Source organism: Panthera pardus, unplaced genomic scaffold (genome assembly GCF_024362965.1).
Source record: "Panthera pardus isolate Hobbes unplaced genomic scaffold, ASM2436296v1 HiC_scaffold_6, whole genome shotgun sequence".
NCBI classification, from domain to species: Eukaryota; Metazoa; Chordata; class Mammalia; order Carnivora; family Felidae; genus Panthera; species Panthera pardus.
Genome location: NW_026526991.1, coordinates 17,679,658 through 17,692,540, shown reverse-complemented (window position 1 = coordinate 17,692,540; position 12,883 = coordinate 17,679,658). Strand labels below are relative to the sequence as shown.

The window sequence follows — 12,883 nt, the reverse complement described above, 5'->3', positions numbered from 1 at the left end:
GCAGCAATGGAGATAGAAGAATTAAGCATTAATTCCGGATGTATGGCCTGGTAATGGCATTCACCAAGGAGCCGGATTAAGGGTTCAGTCTTGGACATGGTGAGGTTGACGTGCCATCCGGGAAGAGGTGTTCATTAGGTCTTACTGGCGTGTAGTTGAGGAGGGACACGGTGGCTGGGGAGACAGTGGATTCATCTGCCCGAAAGGGAGAGGCGGGCTAAATGAGATGTGTGATGCGAGGGTGTCCGGGGGGAGCGCTGGGGGTGGGTGCCCTGGGCAGCACCTTCTGGCCTCAGCGGCGGCATTCGTGCGGCACACTGAGTAAGTAGAGCAGGTGGCTGGGCTGCACGGCCCGCCTTCCGGGGGCTCCGCCAGCCAGCCCGTCAGCCCGGGCAGATGAGCATCCCAGCATGCCTGGTGCCGTGGTGGGGGGCGGCCACAAGACAGGGATGTGGGCACGGTCATTCTCACGGGACAGGAAGAGGAAAGAAGGAGTTGTCAAAAGGGAGGTGAGGTCGACGACGAGGGCTACAGAAGGCTGTGCGCGGGGAAAACCGCAAGGTGCCCTCTGGGTTTGGCGGCCGGTGAGTCCCTGATGAACCCCAGGAGAGGTGCTTCGTTGGCCTGGTGGGGATGGAAGCCAGATTGCAGTGAAATGAAGGATAAAAATAGATGATGAGTACTGACAGCTTAAGATTGTGCCTGTAAAGAGGATAAGAGACGGTGGTGGTAGAGGTGATCCTAAGGTTGAGGGAGGATTGTTTTAGGATAAATGCAGTGTGAGCCCTTTTAAATGCTAAGGAGCAAGAACCAATGGAAAAGGCAAGGTGAAGAATCAAAAGGTGTGGGTTCAGGTGATGTGTGAAATGAGAAGGCGAGGGGATGGGATCCAAAGCCCAGCCTGGCAGAAGGAGGAGTTATGGAGGAGGAAGGAGGGGCTCCCCCTGGGTGGCGAGCAGCAGGCCGGTGATGGTAGGAAAATGTGTTCTCCCTTTGTTTCCCTGAGCTGGAGCAACTTCCTTTAACATTTTTTGGTAGTAGAGGTCTGCTGGTGACAAAGTCTCTTAGCTTTTCTTTGTCTGAAATGTCTTTATTTTGCTTTCTTCATGGAAGGAAGTTCTAGGTTGACAGGTTTTTTTGTTTATTTAGCACTTTGAATCTGTGCTTTGTTGTTGTCTTCCTCTAAAGAGTACTGAGTTTTGTTTTTGTTTTTGTTTTTGTTTTTGTGGTAGACCGTTAATGTCCTTGTGCATCATTTGATCCTTTGGAAACTTGTTTTTACGCTTTGTTAGGGTGGTTTAGAGTAGCTTTTATTCTGGCGCTAGTAATGCTTAGCCCTATTTTTATTTTATTTTATTTTATTTTATTTTATTTTATTTTATTTTTATTTTATATTATTTATTTTAAATTTTTTTAATGTTTATTTTCTTGAGACAAAGAGAGAGAGAGAGAGAGCAAGAGAGAGCATGAGTGGGGGAGCGGCAGAGAGCAAGGGAGACACAGAATCACAGAGCCCGACGCAGGGCTCAAACTCACGGACCGTGAGATCATGACCTGAGCCGAAGTCGGACGCCCAACGGACTGAGCCACCCAGGCGCCCCAACCCTGTTTTTAGATGTGGCTTTCTAGGGTCTCTACTGATTGCTCAGAGAAGCCTCTTGACTCTGGTTAGTGAGAACTGGAGCATCTCCCAGCCCTGAGTGGGTTCTGGTGGTGGTCAGCTTCCAGCTGTCTGTCTGGTGTTGTGTCTTCTCTGGCTTCATGGAGCCCTGCCCTCTAGGTGTGCACAGCTTGGTATTCAGCCAGAGATGAGGGGACAGCTCTTCCTCGGGGTGGCTGCCTCTTGGGAATTTGACCCCCCAAATCCCAGCCGCCTCTCCCTCCCCAGCCTCCACTCAGTCTCTTCGAGTCCCGGAGATGTCTGTGTTCTCTCTGGGCTCCTTCCTCCTACTGCACCAGGGTCTTGCAGATGCTTCCAGATGGAAAGCCAGGCCTATTGAAGGCTCACCTTGTTTGTTTCTCTTTGTTAGGGAATTACAGTCACTGCCTGTTGTCTGGTGTTTTGTCCAGAGAGCTGGTTTGGTACCAATTACTCAATTAGATCAGGAATGAAAATCTGTTTCTAAATGTATAGAAGTATTAGGTTTCTAAAAATCTTGACTTTAGGCTTCCTATTTGGTAAAACTACAAAGGTAAGCAACTGATGGTAGCTTACCATCAGTAGACTTCCAGACTTTGGATTGGCCAAGAATTCGCAGTGCATTGCCTGCATTGGCACTCCACAAGAAATTCTACTGTGTGGTGCTTAGGCATACCCGCATTAGAACGAATCAGGCCATTTGGGACTCCTGCTAAAACTAAGATTCCTGGGCCCTACCCTAAATCTGCCATATTAAGATCAGTATAATTTCTGTGTGTTTTAATCAATGTGAATAGACTTTGTTCACCAAAATATGAGAATCATTGTTTTTGTGTAGACCCTCTTGCGCAGTAGCCAGTAAAACAGCTGCCTGACGATGTTAAGGCTCTAAGTCCGTAAGCACTGAGTGTTTGTAAGGATATGACACGAGGTGGTCTCATCAGTCACTACAGATGAAAGTATCAGTTGGTCAGGCACCCTGGGGATCCAGTCGCCTAGAAGTGACGCATAGCCTCCAACCCATCAATTGTGTGTCTAGCTCTGGGTGCAGGGAGACGACTGGGACATCGCGGAGCCTATCGCAAACAGCGTATCAGCAGTAGCAGGGATAGCCAGCTCTAGGAGCCTGGGTGTGTATGTGTAATATATTCACCGTTTGATAGTCGAGTTCTGTAGTCTACAGTATGTATCGTATACTAGAGGAACTGAATACTACTCGGTGACAAATGGAAGAATTAGAGCTATTTGTATCCATATGGGTGAATTACGGAAATATAGTATTTCCGAGGAATACTGGGGCCCAGGACGCAGACGACAGAACAGTGCATCTGTCATCTTGCTATTTAGAAGCAAGGTTGTGAGAAACCTACAAAAGGAATGCAGGGAATGTATAGGAATGGTGAGCACTGACTGGGGGAGGGGAGGAAGGAGGTGATGGGGGGGGGACACACGTGGGGCTCTAACCACATTTGTAATCCCTGAGCTGAGTATATGAACACAGGGGTGTTTGTAATAGTACACTTTATACCTTTCTGCACATCCAAAATATTTCACCCTGCATTTCTTTTAGAGAATTGATGAGCAGCCGGGGCGTCTCATTTAATTGTTTTAATCACCCTCATGGTAATAAAGTTCTTCATTAGTTACAATCTAAATTTTTTTCTTTCACCTTGGTTTTAAAATGTCTTTCCCCCACATCGGACAAAGGGCTAGTATCCAAAATCTATAAAGAGCTCATCAAACTCCACACCAGAAAAACAAATAACCCAGTGAAGAAATGGGCAGAAAACATGAATAGACACTTCTCTAAAGAAGACATCCGGATGGCCAACAGGCACATGAAAAGATGTTCAACGTCGCTCCTTATCAGGGAAATACAAATCAAAACCACACTCAGATACCACCTCACGCCAGTCAGAGTGGCCAAAATGAAGAAATCAGGAGACTATAGATGCTGGAGAGGATGTGGAGAAACAGGAACCCTCTTGCACTGTTGGTGGGAATGCAAATTGGTGCAGCCGCTCTGGAAAGCAGTGTGGAGGTTCCTCAGAAAATTAAAAATAGACCTACCCTATGACCCAGCAATAGCACTGCTAGGAATTTATCTAAGGGATACAGGAGTACTGATGCATAGGGGCACCTGTACCCCAATGTTTATAGCGGCACTCTCAACAATAGCCAAATTATGGAAAGAGCCTAAATGTCCATCAACTGATGAATGGATAAAGAAATTGTGGTTTATATACACAATGGAATACTACGTGGCAATGAGAAAAAATGAAATATGGCCTTTTGTAGCAACGTGGATGGAACTGGAGAGTGTGATGCTAAGTGAAATAAGCCATACAGAGAAAGACAGATACCATATGTTTTCACTCTTATGTGGATCCTGAGAAACATAACAGAAACCCATGGGGGAGGGGAAGGAAAAAAAAAAAAAAAAAAAAAAAAAGAGGTTAGAGTGGGAGAGAGCCAAAGCATTAGAGACTGTTAAAAACTGAGAACAAACTGAGGGTTGATGGGGGGTGGGAGGGAGGGCAGGGTGGGAGGGAGGGCAGGGTGGGTGATGGGTATTGAGGAGGGCACCTTTTGGGATGAGCACTGGGTGTTGTATGGAAACCAATTTGACAGTAAATTTCATATATTAAAAAATAAAAAAAATAAAAAAAATAAAACAAAAAAAAAAACCTCAAAAAAAAAAAAATAAAAAAAAATAAAATGTCTTTCCCCTTTTATCCTCGGGAGAAGTTGTGACATTCCTGGTCATGTCACTTTCCTGTTTTTATTCATTTGAAGTGGTCCCCCAAGTCACTCTTGATGGGAATGGTGCTGTCTGTTCTAATTCCCTGTTAACTCATCTGTTCAGGTGTCTGAAAATCTCATGCTTTGTCCTCCCCGCAGGTATTCACAACCTTGTCGGTGACCAAGCGCTCTGGGGGAAGCATCCTCCAGGCTGGCTGCTGAGGTTAAGCCCCAGTGCGGATGCTGTTGCCGACACTCCAAGCCACTGCTGCGTTAACTTGCCCAAGTCCAAGGTGCAGATTTTAGGAAGGGTTTTGTGCTTTGGCACCCGCGTGTCCCGCGCTGGTGGCACCCAAGGCCCCCTTGGATCTCTCGGGTAGCAGGTGGTGGATGGAAGGCAGACAGCGTCGCACTGGGGTCACCGTGACGGACTGGAGCTGACACTCGGCAGCGCGTCGGAGGGCGCGTCCATGAAGTCACCGGCCCCAAGCCCCCGCGGTGGGCGGTGATGGAACAAGTGCCGAGCAGTTTTAGCGCGACCTCTCCTTTCTGGATTTGCTTATTCTCACTGTTTAGCTTTCTCAATTTGATCACTTTTTTCCTTTTTTTTTCCCTCCAAGGTGTACGTGATTACTAGAGATGAGAAACGTTAGCAGTCGATTTTTGTCCAAAAGCAAGTGTTGTCTAGAGTGTGCAAGTAAGGTGCCTCGCGCATGAGAGGCACTCGGAGGCTGCATAGGCTTGTCCCGTGAGAGAGAACGGTCCCGGGAGTCAAGTGACTCACCTGTTGAGCAGGGTCTCCCCTAATGAGTTCCGTGTCCACCAACGAGTACGTTTATGATTGAATCTGGCCAAATTTGCCCCATCTGCCACATCACCAGTTGTGAGGTGACGGCCCCTTGGCCAGCCCGTCTCAAGCGACGTTCCCGGCGTGGAACTTGTAGCATGGTTCCTGCCAGTACTCATCATGGAGGCAGAGGTACACCTTAGATGGGGAAAAACAATAAATGTTTTCCTTTACTTGGTTTATTGTGTGTCGGTCAAAGTGAGCTCTTTTGCAATAAGAAACATTTAATTTGTGTAATACTGTTTTTTTGTTGTTGTTGTTGTAACTTTAGCTTTAAGTTAAACACACAGATATCACGGCCTTACTTTTCACACGTGCTATATGTATCTGCCCCTTCCTAAGAACCACATTCATAGGAAAATAGGTCTTCCCACACTTAGGATTTAACTCTTCTGTGGTGATCGTTTTTTTAAGGAAGCTATTAATATCGTAAGTTATTATTTTTGAACACAGGTGGATGTGAAGGATTTTCATTGAAAAACCGAATGGTTTTAACTTTTTCTGCTGAATGGATGACCGTTGCTGGCAGAATGGTGGCAGGTTTTGCGCTCCGTTAGCTTTCCAACTCGTCTTATTACAAAGAGGGATTGAGTCTGCAGCTGTAGATTTCTGCGTGAATGTGCTGACTGTTCCAGGATTACGTGGAGGCCACCTTCTCTTTCTCTGAGTTGGCTTTTAAACGTGTGCTGTGACCACCGGGCCTCCCGTCCGCAGGCCCTCCCCTCCGCGTGTATTCCAGCCGCAACCCCGAATGCTTGGTTCAAAGTACATTTCTTGGTCACCTCAGGGACCTTCTGCGCCTGCCTGGCTCTTAGTCAGCAGAGCGCCTGCGCCTGCCCCCCGGGGCGCTGCCTCCCGCCCTCACCCCTGCAGTGCTGTGAAGAAGGTGGGAAGGGACAAAGAGGGGAGTTGAGGCAGTTGACTGTGTTCGGTTTTATTTATTTTTTTAACCGTTTTTTTTTTTTTTTTTTTTCTCCAAGCCTGCCAGTCTCTGAAGTTAGAACAATAGGCAGTATGATTTTCGTGCCTAATCATGTTGTGATTCTCTCTTCTTAGTGGGATGGAATGTTCTGTCCCCCCAAGAAGGATTACACTTTATATATAGATTTGTCTTATTTAGATTCTGTAATTGCCCACTGTACTGAGATTCCTATTAAATTCCATGTATTTTTGTTATGTATCTTCTGGGAAAAACAGACAATGTGAAACATTAAAAGGTATTAATATCCACCCTGTGTGCCTTCTTATTGAATGGTGTCGGGATTCTTCGCCGGATAGAGTTCAGGTTCTGCGTCGACGATGACGAGAACTAGCTGCTGAGATTTACGTGGTGGTGCTGTTGCCTCTTCCGATTCCATCCTCCAGCTTACTTGAGGTCGTGACCTTTAGAGCGGCACCAGCCCCCCACCCCGCCGCCCCCAACCACACTCAGGTGCACTCTCTCTCTCGGTCCCAGCACTCTGTACGTCCGCAGCTACGTACCCCTGTTACCTCCCCACACGGCCACGTGCGGGTCTGTAATCCTTCCTCTCCGGACCGAGCAGTCCTTGGGTACGGATCCACTGGTTATGACCATTCCGGCTTCTGGCCGTGTCTGGCACACGGTAGGTGTTCAGGGCTCAGTTGGTTCACTCACGTGCACCTGATTTTCTTATGCATCAGTTGTTAAGCAGAAATGTCTATCTTGTGTTAACCCGGACCGAAACCTTTCCAAAACGTCTGTTCCATCCCGGGTGATTGCCGAGGGCTGACACAGCATCAGCCCGGTGCGTGTTTGCCGCAGCACGTGCCAGGCCCTGTGTCCTGACCCACTCTGGCTGTCCTCATCCTTCGTCCTCCAGCAGCTCTGCCAGGAAGTACTCCCGGACCCACCCATTTACAGATGGAGAAACAGCCCCAGGTAGGAATCCTCGCTCAGGATTACACTGCTGCTTAGTGACGCAGCAAGCGTTCGGACCCAGAGCTAGGTCTGTGACGTCACAGGCCCAGCCTCTTCCCCGCCTTTCCATACTGCCTCCCCTCCGTCTGTGACACCTGCGAGCTCTCGGGGCTGCGGAGTCCGTTCCCGGGGCCCCTCTCTTCTCGCACGCCGTTGCACGGTGTTGTCGGCACAGTTAATACATACTCCGAGGTGTGTTAGCGCTTTTCCTGACTGGTCTCTACACTGCCAGTTTATTTCCACTCTTTGTAGAGCCAGGATTTCATTGCTCAGACTTCCCTCGCCCCAAGCCCTCAGTGTCTATCGGGGGCCTCTAAATAGGCACATAGTCCCCTGGCGGACACAGGGCCCGTCACCTGCACCTGTGACCTCTGCTTTCACTTGCCCCTTCTGGTCACGCCTGCTCTGTGCTCCACATACTCTCGACTCCTGACCTCCCTGCTCCGGACCGCCTCCATCGAGGATTCCCTACATGCACTCTGCGGTACTCTGTGTTCTCTCAAGAGCACTTTGAATTACTCTGCGTGGAGACTGCCGTATGTGTCTTGTCTGTCTCTGGCTCTAGATAATCAGGGTTCTTCCCCTCCGTCGGCCCCCTACCCTGCCCCCCAGCTTCTAGCACAAGGCCTGCAAGAGGCTTGGCTGATGGAGCCTCTTATGCCTGGCTCAGGACCTATCGGACAAGGCCACTTTAGGGAGCCTGTTAATCTCTCCTCTTACCTCAGGAACCTTTGATTCTCATGTTAATGAGAGCTGAAGAGGCGGAACGTGAAACCGTCCACCTCAGCAAGGAGGAGAAAGGCAAATTAAACTGCTTTGAGAAACCATTGCGTTCCACCCACACCGCACATTTTGAGTCTGACGGCATCGAATGTTGGCAAAGGTGTGGAGCGAATCGAGCGCTTACTTACCATTGGCAGGAGTGTAAATGAACCGGTACAGTCACTTTGGAAGACAGTTTGACGTTAGTACGAGGTGAAAGCTGCACAGCCTGGTGCCCGGCTCTTCCACGCTCAGATACACAGCCAGCACAGTAGGCGCGTACGGGGATCCGTGGCGCTGTGAGGCACAGCAAAAAGCAAAACCTGGAAGCAGCCCCAGTAGCCATCAGATGAGGACGGACACACGAATCCATGCAAGAAGACTGGAGCAGCCGTAGCAAGATCTAGAACACGAGGGATCGGTCTAAAGCAGTGCTGAGTGAGAAAGTCACAGAGGAATACGTACAGTGTGATTCCGTTGCGTAAACAAACAGGCAGAACTAGGCAGTGTGTGTGTGTGTGTGTGTGTGTGTGTGGGAGAGAGAGAGAGAGAGAGAGAGAGAGAGAGAGAAAATTGGCATAGAACCGTAAGGGAAAGCAAGAGAATGACAGTTGAAAATGAAGGATCCAGAGTGTAAGCTGCTCGTTACCAACTTAGAGTGGAGGATGGGGTCACTAAGCGGCCGCTAGGAACCAAAGGTCCCTTTCCTAACCCCACTGGAGCACTTCTGCGTCTGTTGCGTCATTATTTATGGTTTTTAGGGATGTTCCTTTGTGTCTACGCAGCACTTCTTTCAAGCGGCTTTAAAAGGGGAGGGGGCAGCTCGCAAGGTTAGCCGACTGGGAGGGAGCCCGGACCGTCTCCGAGGAGGTTTCGCACGCAGAGCTAGGAGACCAGGGTCTGAGGAGTGAGAACCCAGACGTACGTCCTTCTCTTGTGTTTCTCAGATGCCGTGTTTTGGTTTTTTTTTTGTTTACAAATTGAGGGTCTGTGGCGACCCTTCATAATATTGGTGCCGTTTTCCCAACAGCACCTGCTCACTTTGTGTCCCATTTTGGTAATTCCGGCAATATTTCCAACTTTCTCATTCTTCTGTTTGTGACAGTGATCTGTCATCTGATGTTACGACTGTAATTAGGGGCCACCACGAACTGCTCCCGTACAAGGCCGTGAACTTAATCTAGAAATGTGGTGCGTGTTCTGACGGCTCCACCAACTGGCCATTCCCCTGTCTCTCTCCCTCCTCTTCTGTGAGACACAGAAATATTGAAATGAGGCCAATTAATAACCCCACAGCGACCTCTGCATGTTCAAGTGGAAGGGAGAGTCTGTCACTTTCAATCAAAAACTAGAAATGAGTCAGCCTGGTGAGGAAGGCATGGCAAAAACCACGACGGGCCCAAAACAGAGCCTCTTGATCCAGTTAGCCAAGCTGTGAACACGAGTTCGTGAAGGCAAGAAAAGTGCCACTCCAGGGAACACGTGAGTGATGAGAAAGCCAAACAGCCTTCTTGCTGATACGGGGAAAGTGTGAGCGGTCTGGATGGAAGAACAGAGCGGTCACAACATCCCCCTTAGGCCGAAACCTAACCCAGCGCAGGGCCCTGAGTCTCTCCCATCCCGTGAAGGCTGAGAGAGGTGAGAAAGTTGCAGAAGAAAGGTTGGCTCATGAGGTCTGTAGGAAGAAGCCGTCCCTATCACATAGAAACAAGGAAAGTGGCTTCTTGAGCTGGAATCTACTCCTGGTGAAGATGCTGTGAAAGTGTTCAAGTGTCAAAGGACTTAGAATTTCACATACACTTAGTAATACAGTGGCCGAGTCTGAGAGAATGGGCTCCCCCAATTTTGGAAGAAGTTCTGCTGTGGGTAAAATGCTGTCAGACAAGCATCGCATGCTACAGAGAAGTCGTTTGTGAAGGCAAGAGTCGGTCAACGCAACAGACTTCACTGTTGTCTTATTTTAAGGAACTGCCACAGTCACCCCAGCCCCCCACAGCCAGCGCCCGGAGCAGTCAGCAGCCGTCAACATCGAGGCAAGACCCCCCACCAGCAAAAAGATGACGACTCACAGAAAGCTCAGATGATGGCCGTTTTATTTTATATTCTTTTAATTTTTAAAAATGTTTTTATTTATTTATTTATTTATTTAAATTTTTTTTTAAGTTTATTTATTTTTGAGACAGAGAGAGACAGAGCATGAATGGGGGAGGGTCAGAGAGAGAGGGAGACACAGAATCGGAAGCAGGCTCCAGGCTCTGAGCTGTCAGCCCAGAGCCCGACGCGGGGCTCGAACTCATGGACCGCGAGATCGTGACCTGAGCTGAAGTCGGACGCTCAACCAGCTGAGCCACCCAGGCGCCCCTTTATTTATTTTTTAAAAATGTTTTTATTTATTTTTGAGAGAGAGAGTGCACAAGCAGGGGAGGGGCAGAGAGAGAGGGAGACACAGAATGCGAAGCAGGCTCCAGGCCCTGAGCTGCCAGCACAGAGCCCGACGCGGGGCTCGAACTCACGAACCATGAGATCATGACCTGAGCCGAGGTTGGACACCCAACTGACTGAGCCACCCAGGAGCCCCAATGGCTATTTTATTTTATTAATAAAGTGTTTTTAAACTTAGTTATGTACTTTTTTCCCCTGACATAATGCTACTGCACACAAGAAGCTATAGTTTAGCATGAGCATAACTTAATGTACCAAGAAACCAAAATACGTATCATCTCACTTTATTCTCACACTGTATCACTGGAACTGGACCGGCAGTGTCTCTGAGGTGTGCCCAAACGGCAGAAGGCCTTTCCTGACCTTCACTCACCACGATTGCATCCTTGATCTGAGATCCAGGAGTCGGCTGAACATAAACTTGAGTTTTGGGGTCATTTGTGGCACAGCAGTAGACGATGGGAGCCGAAGAGCGAGGTCAGAGAACAGGCAGGCCAGGTCTCTTCCCTAAACCCACTTTAAATCAGAGCACTCAACTTTGAACATTTCATAAGATTTTATGTAGAAAAAGAAAATAACTTTTGTTTTGTTTTTTTCTTCGAGTTTGTGAATTTGAAATTCCACTGCAAGAAAGCAGGATTTTACTGCAGGATGTTTCCTGCTAATGCCCTATAGCTCTGACACCATACACTGCCCTCTGGGCACTCCTGGGGGGGTCTCACAAGGAGCCGAGCAGAGCAGGGATGGGGCGCTTCTGGATCTTCTGGCCGTCTGTGAGTGCCCGCCCCCCACCCCATGACCAGCCTTATGACAGTCGTTTGTCCGTCAGGTACTATTTCATAGTATAGAGATTGGAAAGGGAGGTCAGCTCCTCTGAGTCCAGTTACAGGTGCAGAAACAGAGCCAGACGTGAAGCTGCCTCCTCGACATCAAGGTCAGGGGTGAACAGGTGTAAACAGAGCCGGGACCAGAAGCCATCCTGGCTTGCAGCTACGTGCCTTTGCACAGCACAACACCGCTTGGTTCCTGCCACCATCTCCTTTGTAGATTGTCCCACATGCTTAAAAGCACCAGCCACGCAAGCACACTCTCGACTGCCATGAAAATGAAGGGCAGGAAAGCACGTGCTGACTCTGAAAAAGCCGATAGATAAGCAGGTCCTTGGCCCTGTGGTCGGCACACAGTAGGTGTGCGGGAGTGCATGGCGACTGGCCGGCGGTGAGGCGTGGGGAGCCCGTGGGGTTGGCTGCCCCGCAGGGATGATGGGGATTCCTTCTTGTATGTCAGGGAAATGCGGTGGGGCCTGCCCAATAACTGCAAAAGCAAACACCCTGGGTGAGTCTTTGCTAAATGAATGAAGAGACAGGAGACCAGATTATGGATCGCTCCTTCCATCCGAGGCACAGTGGTTACGAGGTGAATAAACACTATGATGGTTAGTTTATGTGTCATCTTGACTGGATCAGGGGATACCCAGATATCTGGCTACACACTACCTCTGGGCGTGTGCGCGTGAGGGTGTTTCTGAAGGAAATTAGCATCGAATCAGTGGGCCAAGTAAAGACGTTTGCTCTCCCCAGTGTGGGTGGGCACCATCCAATCCATTGAGGGCCTTAATAGAAGAAAGAATTTGGCTTGTCCTACCTGATTGCTTGAGCTGGGATATTTATCTACTCTTGGTGCTCCTGGATCTCAGACCCTTGGACTCAGACTGAGTCTGAGCTGGGCGCCACTAGCTTTCCCGGATCTCTCCAGCTTGCAGACGGCAGATCGCGGGACTTCTCAGCGTCTGTAATTGCATGAATCAATTTCTTATAATAAATCTTTTCCTATACATATATCCTATTGGCCTAGTTTCTCTAGAGAACTCTAAAACTCTGAAGGTGTGTGTGCTCAGGTAGGGCGGGTGAATGCACATAGTTACTCCTTCATTTCTTTTTAAAAAAATGCTATGAATGGGGCGCCTGGGTGGCTTAGTCAGTTAAGCATCCGACTCTTGGTTTCAGCTCAGGTCATGATCTCAGTTCTGTGGGTTCGAGCCCCGCATCAGGCACTGTCCTGGCAGCGTGGAGCCAGCTTGGGACTCTCTCTCCCCTCTTTCTCTGTCTCTCCCCAGCTCATGCTATCTCGCTCTCTCTCAAAATAAATAAACTTTAAAAAATTCTTTAAAACAAAATGCTACGCAGTGCGCCTGAGTGGCTCAGTTGTTAAGCATCTGATTTTGGCTAAAGTCAGGAGCTCATGGTTCGTGAGTTTGAGTACCACATTGGGTGAGCTTGAGCCCTGCTTCTCTCTCTCCCTTTCTCTCCTTCTCTCTGCCCCTCGCACACGCTCTCTCTTTTAAAAAAATGCTATGCAGGCAGGAGAATTCAGCAATGAACAAAAACATCAATAAGTCTTTACACCATAGTGGAGGGAAACAGGCAAAAATAACAAGTCACATGTATGGAATGTGAGCTGGTGTTAAATGCCATGGAGAAAAATCTAAGCAGGGAAAGAGATAGGGGTGTGG

General features: G+C 48.7%; 1 protein-coding gene across 2 annotated transcripts in view; it reads left to right on the top strand.

Moving 5' to 3' along the window:
- TXNRD1 (thioredoxin reductase 1) overlaps window positions 1-6,458 on the top strand; it is a 71,144-nt gene extending 64,686 nt beyond the window's left edge. For both annotated transcript variants that reach the window (XM_019446641.2, XM_053895957.1), the window contains one exon: window positions 4,541-6,458. In XM_019446641.2, coding sequence (XP_019302186.1) covers window positions 4,541-4,603 — 63 coding nt within the window. In that variant the 3' untranslated portion in view covers window positions 4,604-6,458. The remainder of the gene's footprint in view (window positions 1-4,540) is intronic.
- The last annotated feature ends 6,425 nt before the right edge of the window (window positions 6,459-12,883 follow it).